The sequence below is a fragment of the Periplaneta americana genome, chromosome 3 (genome assembly GCF_040183065.1).
Source record: "Periplaneta americana isolate PAMFEO1 chromosome 3, P.americana_PAMFEO1_priV1, whole genome shotgun sequence".
NCBI classification, from domain to species: Eukaryota; Metazoa; Arthropoda; class Insecta; order Blattodea; family Blattidae; genus Periplaneta; species Periplaneta americana.
Window position 1 is genome coordinate 193,990,942 of NC_091119.1, and position 13,687 is coordinate 194,004,628.

The window sequence follows — 13,687 nt, forward strand, 5'->3', positions numbered from 1 at the left end:
TACGGGAAAAAAATAAAAATGAACAACATAGGCCTACTGTTAATATATTACAACGGCTTGGTAAAGATTGCCTCTCTTTAGGATATTTTAAATACTAACTTACGAATTAGGTCTTTTTAGGTCATATTGAATTTAAGAATGTTACGCTTTGCTACATAAAACGAATAAGCGATCGACGAGCCCTGCATTCTCTTGTTCTCTTATTTCAAATTCTGCGCACCGCTACCCCAAACTATTTGGCTTCTCGTTTTCAAAATTTATCCGCATATCATCAGCTAAGTACAAGATCTCATCATAACAATTTACTCATTATACCCTACCACAAGTCATCTTTATATTCTTCATCCTATACAGTTTCAGTTGCTAGAAATTGGAACTCGCTTCCGAGTGATATAAGGGGTTATTCGACAATAACTTTATTTAGGTCAAAATTACATAAATTCTTACTTAACAGATTAATTGCTGATTAATATTTGTTACTTATAATGAAACTAACATCTGTCCATTCTTATTATTATTATTATTATTATTATTATTATTATTATTATTATTATTATTATCATTAATTTCTCTAAATAGATTTACAAAACCTCTGATGGCAATTACATTAATATTCTCATTATAGAAATAGAAATATATATATATATATATTCTCCCTGTAACATAGTCCTAGTAAGCTTATATTAAATTAATTTTCATCATTTTACTAGCTATCTCAAATATTAAAATAATTATAATTCATTAAATTAAATTAGCTCATAAATTAAGTTACTACTTTACCTTATAGATTTATCTAAATTTAAATAAATATGTAGTGAAGAATATTGCTGGAGCGTAAATATCTGTAATTTAAATTTATGTATTGTATTGATTAAGGCTGGTTGAGTGGAAGAGAAGGCCTTATGGCCTTAACTCTGCCAGTGAAAATAAAACATTATTATTATTATTATTATTATTATTATTATTATTATTAAGAAAAGCAATATTTCGAGAGTAACGAGATAGCAACAAAATTGATTCGAACCTAAGAATCCGGGGCTTGCTCATTACTATTACATAGTCTAATTTTACAGAAAATTAACTCGACGATCCTCTTTCTTCTCAAACCGATCAATTAGGTCACAACATACTGAACAAATGCTACTAGAAGAAGCTAGAGACAAATCTGCATTTGTTTCTAGACTCTCGATATATTTAAAATACTGTATAGGCTAAATAAATATATCTCGTAACACAAAAGAAAAAAAATAACAGAAACACACGCAAACAAGAGAAAAATGTAACACCATACAAGAAAACATTTACGCTGGGAGAGAAAACTAACAACATGTGACTTAAATTTCTAAAACCAAGAAGAGAGAAAGAGAGAGAGCTTCCGAATGCAGATGAAACAGTTGTCAGCGGTGGGTAGGACGTCTACAAATTCGGCTCCCCTCGCGCGTTCTAGTCAAGTTTAAACACTCAGCTAACCAGCTATCTTATTGGTTGGACTGCTGTTGTTATGGTTACCGGGGAGTAGAATCATGTAGCCGACTCCTCTCTCCCGCTCTCGCATAGACACTGCAGGCTGCAAGATGTCGACTATACAGGTTACAGCGCTATCTGTTACTTTTCAGTACGAATTATTTTACTATCTACAGCAGACGTCTCCAAAACCATACTCGCGAGTAAGCCCCTGAACGGAACCGAAGCTCCGCCTCACCCATCCCCACCTGTACTGTACTCAATGTTTATGCGCAAACGAAGAGCAGTGGCGGACTGCCATTATCACTGTGTTCGTCGGCGTGTTCCACCGTTTCACTATGTCTTCTAAACATGGATGAAGAGAAAGAGAAATTTTTAATGTTAGTGGGGAGAATGGGAAATGTTAATTTGTCCGAAAATTCTTAAGAATGTGTTAAAATTCAAAATGCTACTCTTCACAAAGAATATCATACAATTACAGGCATGTTGGACATGTGAAAATAATTTATTTTGGGGCTATCTGTATAACTGTTGGTTATACATAATAATCAGCATATTACAATACGTTTGCACTCAGTTCCGCATTACATACTTATAGTTTTTTTGTTTAATTTTAGGTGAAATGCTTAGGCCTACAAATATTTTGATAAATATAAAACAAGAAAATACAAACACAAATCACACACGTGTCCTCAGTATTAAACAAAAAAAGCTTTTTGCTGGAATATTGGAAAATCTATGAAGCTCTTTACGTAAGCATCATTTGTAAAATCGTGCATACAGGACGTTACTAAAATACTGTGTCCAGAGCGAAGTCAAAGTTTAAGAAAATTAAATTGTTTCCAATTACAGTTCAGAGAAGGAATTTCAAGATTGTAAATGCAATTGAATCTGAAGTCGAAACCAAAATTAACCAGTTTGTAGCTTACTCACTTGCATTGGACGAAAGCATAGATAGAAATGACAAAGCTCACCTAGCCATTTTCATCCGAGGAGTTAATGAACATTTTACTGTGTCTGAATGTCTTCTAGATGTAATTACAAAATATAACTGGAGAAGATCTTTTCCACGCACTGTCAGGCACCATAGAACAGAAGAGGTTGAATTTGCAATGGTTTGTGTCTATAGCAACAGACGGGGCTCCAGCTGCATAGTATGCCAAAATAATATGCAAAAGTATGATATTTCTTATTCTTTTGATGTTATTATTTATAAACATAAGCAGACCGTTGCCGCGATCCCCCACTGATCGCTCCCATCTCTTGAGGTACGAGTCTCTTCCCCTTCTCTAGTCTTACAGCACACTGTGTTCGGCGGGCAGCATCGAGAGCAAGAATGACGAGAGACCTCTGATCTACAGTATAGCGAGCGGGCATCACCAACTGGATGTGGTCGACTTTACGTAACATACATCTTAGTCGTAGTGAATAGTAAAATTAATATAGAAGGAAAAATGTTCGTCATTTGCTATAACTTGTCTGTGATCTTAGTTCATCTGGAATTATTACTGTCATATTGTGTTCTGGTAAAATATTAGGGGAGGCACGGCCTCCCTTGCCTCCCCTGAAAATCCGCCGCTGAACATTAAGAACAAATAAATGCTAGGTAACTTTCGGTGCTGAACTCTGGAGTCATTTCGCTGGCATTATCACCTTCATTTCACTAAGACGCTACATAACCACCATGGTTGATAAAACACCGTAAAAAATTGAAATATTCGAATCAATAACAAGGGGCTGATATTAACATTATCCGTTTTATTTCAGAAATGACAGACTCTCGAAAATCGTCGAAAACCAAAACTTCAGACACAGGAGCCTCCATCCTGAAGTCTACCCGTACCTCAGCCAGTTCTATTGCTCCAAAGCCAAAACAGGGTATAGGTATAGGAGTTCTGGCCATGACGATGAAGTGGGTGGCGAAAGGAAGAGGAAAGTCTCCGGCGCAAATTGCCAAAGCAGCTACTATTTCTCCTCAGACTACGACCAAAGGGGACGTCACAGAATGGACCACGGTTACCTGGGCAGAGATGATGAAGGGCACTGTCCTTGTTGAGAAAGGCATGCGTTTTGAAGTGAATTTTTCTAACGAGATGTTGTCCATCATAGCCGAAGCTGAACTCATGGAACAACTGGGTTTCGCCTTGGACCAAGTCATCCTGAATGTGGCAGTGCAGAAAGATCGCCTGCATTCCAATTTGGAAATAATACAGGAAATGCTCAACAAGTACAATTCAATAGTGGGGAAGCTCAACACGGCTGAGGTGAGGATTTTAACCAAATACCTTACTATAATAATACCGGACAGCTGTATACTAGTAGCATTGGCGTGAGTGCGAAAAATCGCGGACCTGACATCTAGCGCAGAGGGATGGAATTACGTCCACATGTACAGGGACATCATTTTATTTTTACTAACATTTTTAATATTAACCTGGCTATACCTTTAGAGAACCGGAAACACAGTTTGCTACCCGTTCCACGACTATAGTTCGATGATACTGGCGTAAAAAACAAACAAATCACTCTATTAGGTATAGGAGGGAAGAACAGTAGTTCATCCATTTACGTAAACTAGGAAATATCGCGATTTTGAGTTCGATAATTTTCATTAGGTTTTTGTTTAATCAAAATACAGTACAGTATTAACAATGAGTGTTTTTACTCACGAACTGAGTTATCCATTCGGACATATTCATTATGCAGTGTATATTATGCTATCTACAGCACATTAGCGTACAATATAGAGAAAGAAGTTAAATTGAAAAATAATCATAATATGAATATTTAAGTACCTTTTTTGAAAATGGTGGCCGTTCATTTCGATACAGGCTTCAGTTCTAATGTGCATATTATCGCACTATAGACTATTGCATCTAATTCCAATTACCACTTTCGTCCTTCGTACTAGTAATTCATGTTGAAATAATTCTGTACCTACTCTATAAAAGAGTACCCTATGTACTGCAAATTCAATCTTCACTTCTGCCCGACCCGCACAGATAAAATTACTCAGACATGCTATCTACTGTCTGTCCAAGTGGTTATGCCGCAGGATCGTAGAAAGGGGGGAAATCACGTGACAGTTAATTACTTAACGAAGATCTTTTATTTAAGTTATTTTAAACAGTTGTATAATATTACGTAAACGTCCAATTCCTAACAGATATTAATGTTTTCAGAAAAGAGCTAAGACAGCCCAGCTTTTACAGAGGGGCGTGCAGACGCAGGTGGGGGAAATCTGGATGCGACGTAGACAAACGGACAGTACCTGTGCGAAAATATGACTCAATATTGAAAGCTCTTTCGTCACTGGAAAACGTGAACATATTTCTGGAAAGTACTATACTCACTAACTCAGCACTGTTTACTATATGCGGCCTTCATTCTGTGTGGAGGGCAGTTGGAACTTCATTAATAGAAGGGGTGGGAGTGAAGTACATTCAAAAACTCAGGTACAATAAAAATTGAAGTAAAAATAAAATGATGTCCCTGTACAAATATTAACATAGCGAGATTCGGACTATTGTTAATGTGGAATTATATATGAAACACTTAAGAAATGTTGAATAATATTTAATGTAATATTATTATCTTAAATCAAAGCTGCATATTATGAGAAATATTGCATACTTCATATTACTTTCCGTAATTAATTGTTACATATTTTTTCTTTGTTTTACAGACACAAAATCAATCTGATATTAGGAATGAATTTACAGTAATGTTTTATATACGCATTGCTGACAACTGCAAAGATAAAATTGATAGTAATCTGATGCTTGTAATAATTAGTAAAGGCATGTGGACAACAATAAAACTTAATTTGATAAAACCTTAAAATCCAATACATTTTAACTTCTATTTATTTATTAGGTCTAGATAAAAAAAACTAATTTGTATTTTTCTATCAACACAAAGACGAAGGAATTAGGCTTACTAAAGAATGTTGTTGACTTACGTTTTATGAACTGTCGGAAATCGAAAGTACGATTTAGAGCAATTTGTAATGCTGGAATTGTCACAATTATTACAAACAGCACATATACACCCTGACATTTTAACACTAGTACTAATTCATAAAACTATTAACAAATTAACTAGCCCAGCAACAATATACATTGCAGTTGATTACAGCTTGTTTCGCGAGTATCTCCATCCCGGCAGGTAGGTAGCAGCACCATCGTCGTTCGCACGTAAAACTGCTAGCTATCCGGTATTATTATAGTCAGGTATTTGCTTTAACTTCAATTTTTATTGTACTGTATGCGACAAAACAAACAGTACTGAAATTATCAAATACCTTACTATAATACCGGACAGCTAGCAGTTCTGCGCGAGAACGACGCTGGTGCTGCTACCTAGGCGGCCGGTGTGGAGATACTAGCGAAACAAGCTGTAATCAACTGCAATGTATATTGTTGCTGCGCTAGTTAATAGTTTTATTAATTAGTGCTGTGTTAAAATGTAAGGGTGTATGTGTTCTGTTTATAATTGCTACAATTATAGCATTACAAATTGCTCCAAATCGTACTTTCGATTTCCGACAGTTCATAAAACGTGAGTCAACAAAATTCTTTATTAGGCCTAATGCCTTTGTCTCTGTGTTGATAGAACAATAAAAATTATCATTTTATTTAGGCCTAATAAATGAATAGAAGTTAAAATATAATGAAAATTTTAAGGTTTTAGCAAATTAAGTTTTATTGTTGTCTACATGCCTTTACCAATTATTACAAGCATCAGATTACTACAATTTTTATCTTTCAGTTGTCAGCAATGGGTATATAAAGCGTTATTGTAAATTCATTCTCCATGTCAGAATTAATTTTGTCTCACTAATGCTTAATTTACAATGACGCGACATCGCAGTATCGTGTCGCGGTCTGGTGTTCACAATTCCGCGACTTGAATCGCTGGTTCGTGTTGATTAGGAAACTTAAAATGAAACGATGCCTGCCTTCTCAGTTTTTGGAGTAGAAGAAATCAACATATCATAACTATATGCGGATGACATTTTCGCAATTTGATGATGTCCTGCATATCATTGCTCCTCAAATACAAAAACGTCCAATGCGGGAGGCATCCAGCAGAGCGTCTAAGCGTAACTTTGAATTTAGATTTCCCTAATAGTTGGTATCTCTCTTTAAGAACTTGGTTCTCTCTCTTTACGATTTTCGTATTGTAACTACACAATGTCCATTAGGCCTATAGTTTGGGATAAATCTGGGATAAATTAAAAACACCTCATTAAATGGAAACTTTATGAGGACAATTTCACGAAGGTGGAAGGATACCTATTGGAAAAAAGTAAATTTTCCGAACTTCATGAGAGCCATGGATGGAAAGCATTGTGCATTTCACGTAAACAAACCGTAACATAAAAGGTGAACCGTAAATAATGTCATTAATTTCAGAGGGTTATTCTTTGAGATATTTTAAACAAAAAAAAATAATATAATTTTTGTTTTCCTTTTGCTACCGTTTCAAGATAAAAACTGTTTTATATGAAACATTTCTTACCGTCTTTTGGAAAAACCATTGATTTAATTAACAATATTTTCAGTCAATTTAAGAGAGCACTGTATTATGATAATAAATACGCAGAAATTTTATGTAACAAATGTAACGTTTTAAAATTCATTTTCAGAACGAAAATTTACAATTGTTCAGATGAAATTTCTGCATATTTGAACGACAAAAACAATTTTTTTATCATAGTACACTACTCTCTTAAATTGACTAAGAATATTGGGAATTAAGTTAATTCAATGGCTTTCCCAAAATATACACCATGAAATGTTTCACATAAAACAATTTTTTTTTCTCTAAAATGAAGCAAAAACGAGCAAAATTATATTAACCTTTTTTGTTTGAAATATCCCAAAGAATAACCTCTAGAAATTAATGACATCACTCACGGTTCATTCTGTATAATTCAGGGTATCCTTTAACCCATTCTATCAACATCTCATCTGAAAAAGTCGAAAAGTATTCAATTTTGTTGCAGACGACGCCATTATAAACAAAATACATACGCATTCCGGTAACGTCGCGCGGTAAAAGTTAATTCAATTTTAACTTTTGTCGCGTCGCGATCTGCGTCGTGACGTCATTGAACTCGGATTTCCTATTGGTCCATAATTTATATAACGTCGCGTCGCTGTGTCGTGTCGCGTATGTCGCGTCATTGTAAACGATGCATAAAGCAAAGAAACAACACGCAACAATTAATTGAAAATAACATGAAGCCCGCAATATTTCTCACAATATGCAACTCTGTTATAAAATAATGTTACATTAAATAGGCACTATTCAACATTTCTTAAGTGTACTTCGTTTCTACTCGTACTACTGCACTACGTTAAAATCTGACATGTTTGAGTGGTTAGCTGAAATAATTTTGTATCGTGGAAAATTACGTGGTATTGTCACGAAAATTACACGTATCTCGACACATGACTTGTGTCCCTATTTTGCCTGCAGCTACAGTTCCTGAAGAATCACCTAACCGAGGTCGAAAGACACATCCAACCTGGTCTGACAAGGTTCACCTGGAACTCCTTGGGCATCGAGGAGTATGTCCAGGACTGTCACCAAGTTCTGAAGAATTTGACGTCTTTGGTAGACCAGATGACCAAGTTAAGCCAAGAGGTGTCTGCCAGGATCGAATCTCTGGAGGTTTTCGACTTTTTTTCTTATAAGAAACTCGATCCAGGTCAACATAGATTAACTTGCAAGGTAAACAATCAAGAGTGAGGTAAATGATATCGCCCAGATTTCAAGCAAACTCATTAACATATTAAAATATTTTTTTCAGAATTTCTTTATTGAAATGGATAGCTTACGATCGGAGAAACTCAACCACTTTCTTAAAATCTACGGAGGACTGGGCCCACTCCTTATGAAGTTGGAAAGCTTAGTGCTACAGACAAGTACAGGGCAGTCACCACTTATGCATTTTTATTTCGAATTTTGGGAGAAGAAAGTATTTTCCACCATAGTAAGGTAAAATTTGTTATACATCTTGATTACACAACTTTTAACATTGTATCACTTCGGAATATGTATGATAAGTCTTTCTTGTGTTAAATTTTAACGTACCTTGTTAACATGTTTCGACCTATTTGGGGTCATCTTCAGAACTGGTCATTGTTGGTGTTGGCACCTCTTGTTTCCTGTGTGGGTGCGTTCGTAGTGTAGAGTCAAAGAGTGTATGTGTTTTGAAATTGAGTTGTGTGTTGAGAATATCGTTGTGTTGTATTTGTACATCGCATACAGAACAAATAACACTCACAAAAACATTTCAACACACAAATAACACAAACAAACAAATACAACCACACAGGCGTATACAAACTCAAATGTAACACCTGCAACAACTTCTACATAGGGCAGACAGGCAGATCATTTCAAACACGTTACAAAGAGCACATCACAGCCATAACAAAATTACAAAACACCTCCACATATGCAGAACACATCACAAATGCCAACCACACCTACAGAGACATCAACACAGACATGGAAATACTGTACATCCAACCAAAAAGCCAGAAACTCAACACACTAGAACAATATGAAATATAAAGACACACGAAAACACACCCCAACGATATTCTCAACACACAACTCAATTTCAGAACACATACGCTCTTTGACTCTACACTACGAACGCATCCACACAGGAAATAAGAGACGCCAACACCAACAATGACCAGTTCTGAAGATGATCCAAAATACGTCGAAACATGTTAACAAGGTACGTTAAAATTTAACACAAGAAAGAGTTATCATACATATTCCGAAGTAAAATTTGTTATTTATTTTACACATAATTTCTCTTATCTTTCAAATTTCCTCATGTTTGCTCATATTCTTCTTATAATACTCGTCCACTTTCTTGGACTTCTTTCGCTTCTTCATCCTAGTTCTACTTTCCTTCCTCCTTCGTATTTATCATATCTACTCTTTTTGGGTTCCCTAAAGTTCTTCTCCTTCTTCACCTTTCTTTCCATTCTTTTATTATTCTTTATTGTTTTTGTTTTTTCTTTCCTAGTTATCTTCTTTTATTTTATTCTTCTATAACTTCTTGAACTACGTTTTTGTTTTCTGTTCTTCTTATAATTATTCTCTCTCGTTTTTTTATACTTACATTTAATTCTCCTCCCCTATCTCTCCCTATAATTCATCACTTTTCGTTACCATAATTTTTCTCCGTTCCCAATTATAATTATTTTCCTTTTCCATCTCAGACATATTTTCTTTTTCTATCTCAAAATCATTTTATTTTCCTCCTGTTATTTATTCCCAAAATTATTTCCTTACTCCTCTGGTCCCTTCATTTAAATCCCTCCTTTTCTTGCTCCTTATAATTATTTCTTCTCGTCTAATGCTCCTTGTTATACTTCTCAACATACTGGGTGTTCAGTTCAAAGTGTGTCATGGCTCGCTGTATGCCGTCATGTGGCTAGTCGATGAGCCTACAGAATTCAATCTTCCTACACTTCCGCAGAGGTGTATTACCTACGTGCCAGAGAAGTTGCCCAGCAAGTACGGCGTGCATTCTGAAGAGTACTTACCGATACGTACGGTGACGCCGGTAGTGGGAGGAATGTGAACTGTTTCGAAACATGTACTGAGGTGAGTTTTTTTTCTTACTGTCGAGATGTGGGGAGAGGGTTAAGACGATTAATTATGTATTTGTTGACATTAATTTCGACGGTCAACATGGACACGGAGCATTTTATTTGGGTTGTGGAATGTTGCCATACGCAAACGATGATAACAAATACCCTGCGTAGGACTTGGCCTCGCAAAACACAGTTCGAAAGAGGTTATGGTAGCACACAGACCGTACAGACCGCCATCTGTTGCTACGACGTTCAAGTTATACCGTACACGTACTCAAGTTCAGATTGAACGCCCTGAATAATAGGCAACTTCTCTGACATAAAAGCTGAAACTCGCTTCAAATCGCTGACTCATCAACAGTGACGTCATGACACACTTTGAAATGAACACCAGTACTTCTCTTGCTTCTTGTGATAATTCTCCCCTTTCTTCTCTTATTCCTTGTTGTAATTATCCTCTTTGTTTCTTTGTTCCTTCTTATAATGTTTGTCCCGTTGATTCCTATTTTTCCTTCTTATATTATTTTCTGCTTTATTTGCTTCTTTTTAAAACACCGCAGCTCTTTTTCGTTCTTATAATATTACATATAATCATTATAATGAATATATTTTAGTAAGTAATTAAGTGAAATATTATGAACTTGATTTTAAAGACTTCTGTCTTCACCTCTACTGCAATATAGTAGTGAATTCAGTAGTCTATTCCCTCAGCTTAAAGGCCTTCATAGGGTGTGCAGTGACACTATTGCTTGCATCCAGTTTTAGACTTAATTTATATTTTTATGTAGCTATATATTTCTGGCTAATTTCAACACTATTTTAATAACAGATTATTCAACATAACTCAATTTTGAAAGCAGAATAAATGGACTATAAGAAATAAATTTAGTAAATTTCAAACAAAGGAACTCCATTACTTTCTGAAAAAGCACGCTTCATTTTTAATTATTGATTTATTAATATTGTTTCATAGATTAGTGACGAAGAACTTGGAGCACTTTAACAATATGCTTCTTGAAGACGTGGCACTTTTCCAAGTGGACACAATTTTATCAGTTCCAAATGTAGCACTCCGTCCTGCGGGTCGAGAGATTTATAACGTCATAGTGAGAAGCATCCGAGAATTTCTGAACAAGTGAGTAATTAAAGATCATATTGCAAATGGGACACATTCAATGCCAGTGTATACCATGTACCGAAGGTGATTTTTTCCCTTGTAATGATTAATTTATCCATATATACATTCGCTTTTCAAATTTTAAATCATGTACTTTTTTCATTTCCTAGTTCTCCACTTTATATTTAATTCAATTCTTTGTTTATCTCTTTTCGGATTTATTTATTTATTTATTCGTTTATTCATTTACTCATTCACTCATTCATTTATTTATTTACTAGCCGTACCCGTGCGCTCCGCTGCACCCGTTAGAAATAAATATAAAGTAATTACATAATTAAAATAGGACCTTTGATCCAGGGAATATTTGTGCTTCAAAGAAGGATAAATTGTTTAATATGTTACTTAATTTAAATCGTATTTAAATAATTAAATTGCAATCATTTTGGTTCAGAAACCACTCATTAGGTGCAATGACAATTCCTTTAACATGTTTCTTAATTTTTATTACATGCAACCATAGTTTAATGAATATTGACATCATTTAGATTTAATGTGTACATAAACATTATTTTAAAAAATACAGGAAATGAATACTCAGAACAGCCTATCAAGTTTTCTGTGCATAAGAAGCTATTTTAATCTTACCTGTTCTCGATTCACTTAGAAGTTACTGTAATAACATTATAGCATTATGTCCATCTAGAGAAACTACACTTTCCAATGGTGAAATAATAATTAATTATTATATAAATCGGTTAATTTAGCTTCCGATATTATTTCATACAAACACAGAAACATATATTTATGCTCGACCATGCCGAAATGTAGTAATTATACATCTGGTAGCAGCCCTTTAATGGACCTCATTAAAATATACCTATTCATTAAAGTTCAGGTTTTCCACCAATCAGAAAGCACCACTGTAGCACTATGAAAGCGCAAGTATCGATTATTCTCGGATATGCAATCGAAAGACAACTAGAAAACGTCGCGGAGGCTGGAAATCCAATATTGTCGCAGAAGGTTATGTTCTGTTACTATAATAATTAGCGTTAATTGTAAATAATATTCAAATAAATTCAATTTGACATCTCGCTTTTCAATGTCTAAATCAATTTCCAGGTTATATCAAGATTAATGTTCATTTTACTCTCTAGATTATATCAAGGTCAATGACATTTGTTCCTCGGAAAAAATCAATACTTTCGCGTCTGCGCACATCTCACAATTTACGAGATATTGCACAAGGTCACTTCCGCTCCCCAGTCAGATAAGAATAATATGAGTATTTATGAATAATTTCAAGTTAGAAATATGGTCGAGCACAAAAAGTCGTATGAAACTTGCCTATAATGGTAATTAAGACGCTCGTATGAAAATTATGAAACTCGCGCTCGTTTCATAAACATACTCGCGTCTTAATTACTACCATTATAGGCTCGTTGCATAATGTACTATTTCCGTGGCACTACTTCATTCCACAGGCTCTTAATGTTGTGACGATGATTCTCTAAACGTTCAGGTTAAAGAATATTCCACGCTGGATGGACGGCACCTGCATAGAATGCGGACATGTGAAAGCTGAAAACTCGGACGAACTGTACATGTTCTCCTTCTACGAGGATGTTATTCGAGTCCAGGTGGTGAACGACCTGGTTCTTAGGGTGCAGGACACCGCCCACAGGCTGATTTCTGAAGTCCACAATTTTCTCCAAAGGTAAGAGTTGTGCAAAACTTGTACGGACTATTGTTTTAGTAAATTCATTAAAAAAATTAACTGACTGACTAGTTTCGACGTAGTGTCCGTCCTCCTCCGAGGCCTGGTGAGATCCAGCGCTATCTTCTGGTTTCCTGTTGTGGTGGGGGTGTGTTCATGATTGAGTAGAAAACGGTGTGTTTTGAAATTCAGTCCAATGTTCAGAATGTGTTGTGGGTGTTTTTTGTGTGTTATTACTTTACATTTATATATTGGAGTGCAAGAGGTCAAATGACTTTATTGTCAAACGCTTGGCATTAGAAAACAACAACGACTTTACATTTATTTAGGGGAAAAGGAACTGGCCACCTAGCCATTATATATATATTTTTTATTTTAGTAGGTTATTTTACGATGCTTTATCAACATCTCAGGTTATTTAGCGTCTGAATGAGATGAAGGTGATAATGCCGGTGAAATGAGTTCGGGGTCCAACACTGAAAGTCACCCAGCGTTTCGATTGTCTAATTCAAAAGTGCGACAACTCAAAAAAACAAGTTTTGAGATATCTTCAGATGAAAGTTTCAAATAAATTACTTAGAAAGAACAGATTTCTGGTTCATAACCACGACAAATAGAAATGAGTCAATATTCAGGACGAGTTTATCACAATCTTCCAGTTCATTATTAATACATTTCGAAATGTACTAATAATGAATTAGTAAAGTCCATAGTTATAATTATTTCTAATGCACTTTATTTAGTTTTTTTCTT

General features: G+C 35.1%; 1 protein-coding gene across 1 annotated transcript in view; it reads left to right on the plus strand.

The window, feature by feature from the left end:
- The window catches only part of LOC138697075 (dynein axonemal heavy chain 10-like), a 57,973-nt gene that overhangs the window by 37,817 nt on the left and 6,469 nt on the right, over window positions 1-13,687 (plus strand). The window contains exons 14-18 of the mRNA XM_069822672.1: window positions 3,232-3,728; window positions 7,951-8,205; window positions 9,896-10,038; window positions 11,071-11,232; window positions 12,740-12,934. Of these exons, the coding sequence (XP_069678773.1) occupies window positions 3,232-3,728; window positions 7,951-8,205; window positions 9,896-10,038; window positions 11,071-11,232; window positions 12,740-12,934 (1,252 nt within the window). The remainder of the gene's footprint in view (window positions 1-3,231; window positions 3,729-7,950; window positions 8,206-9,895; window positions 10,039-11,070; window positions 11,233-12,739; window positions 12,935-13,687) is intronic.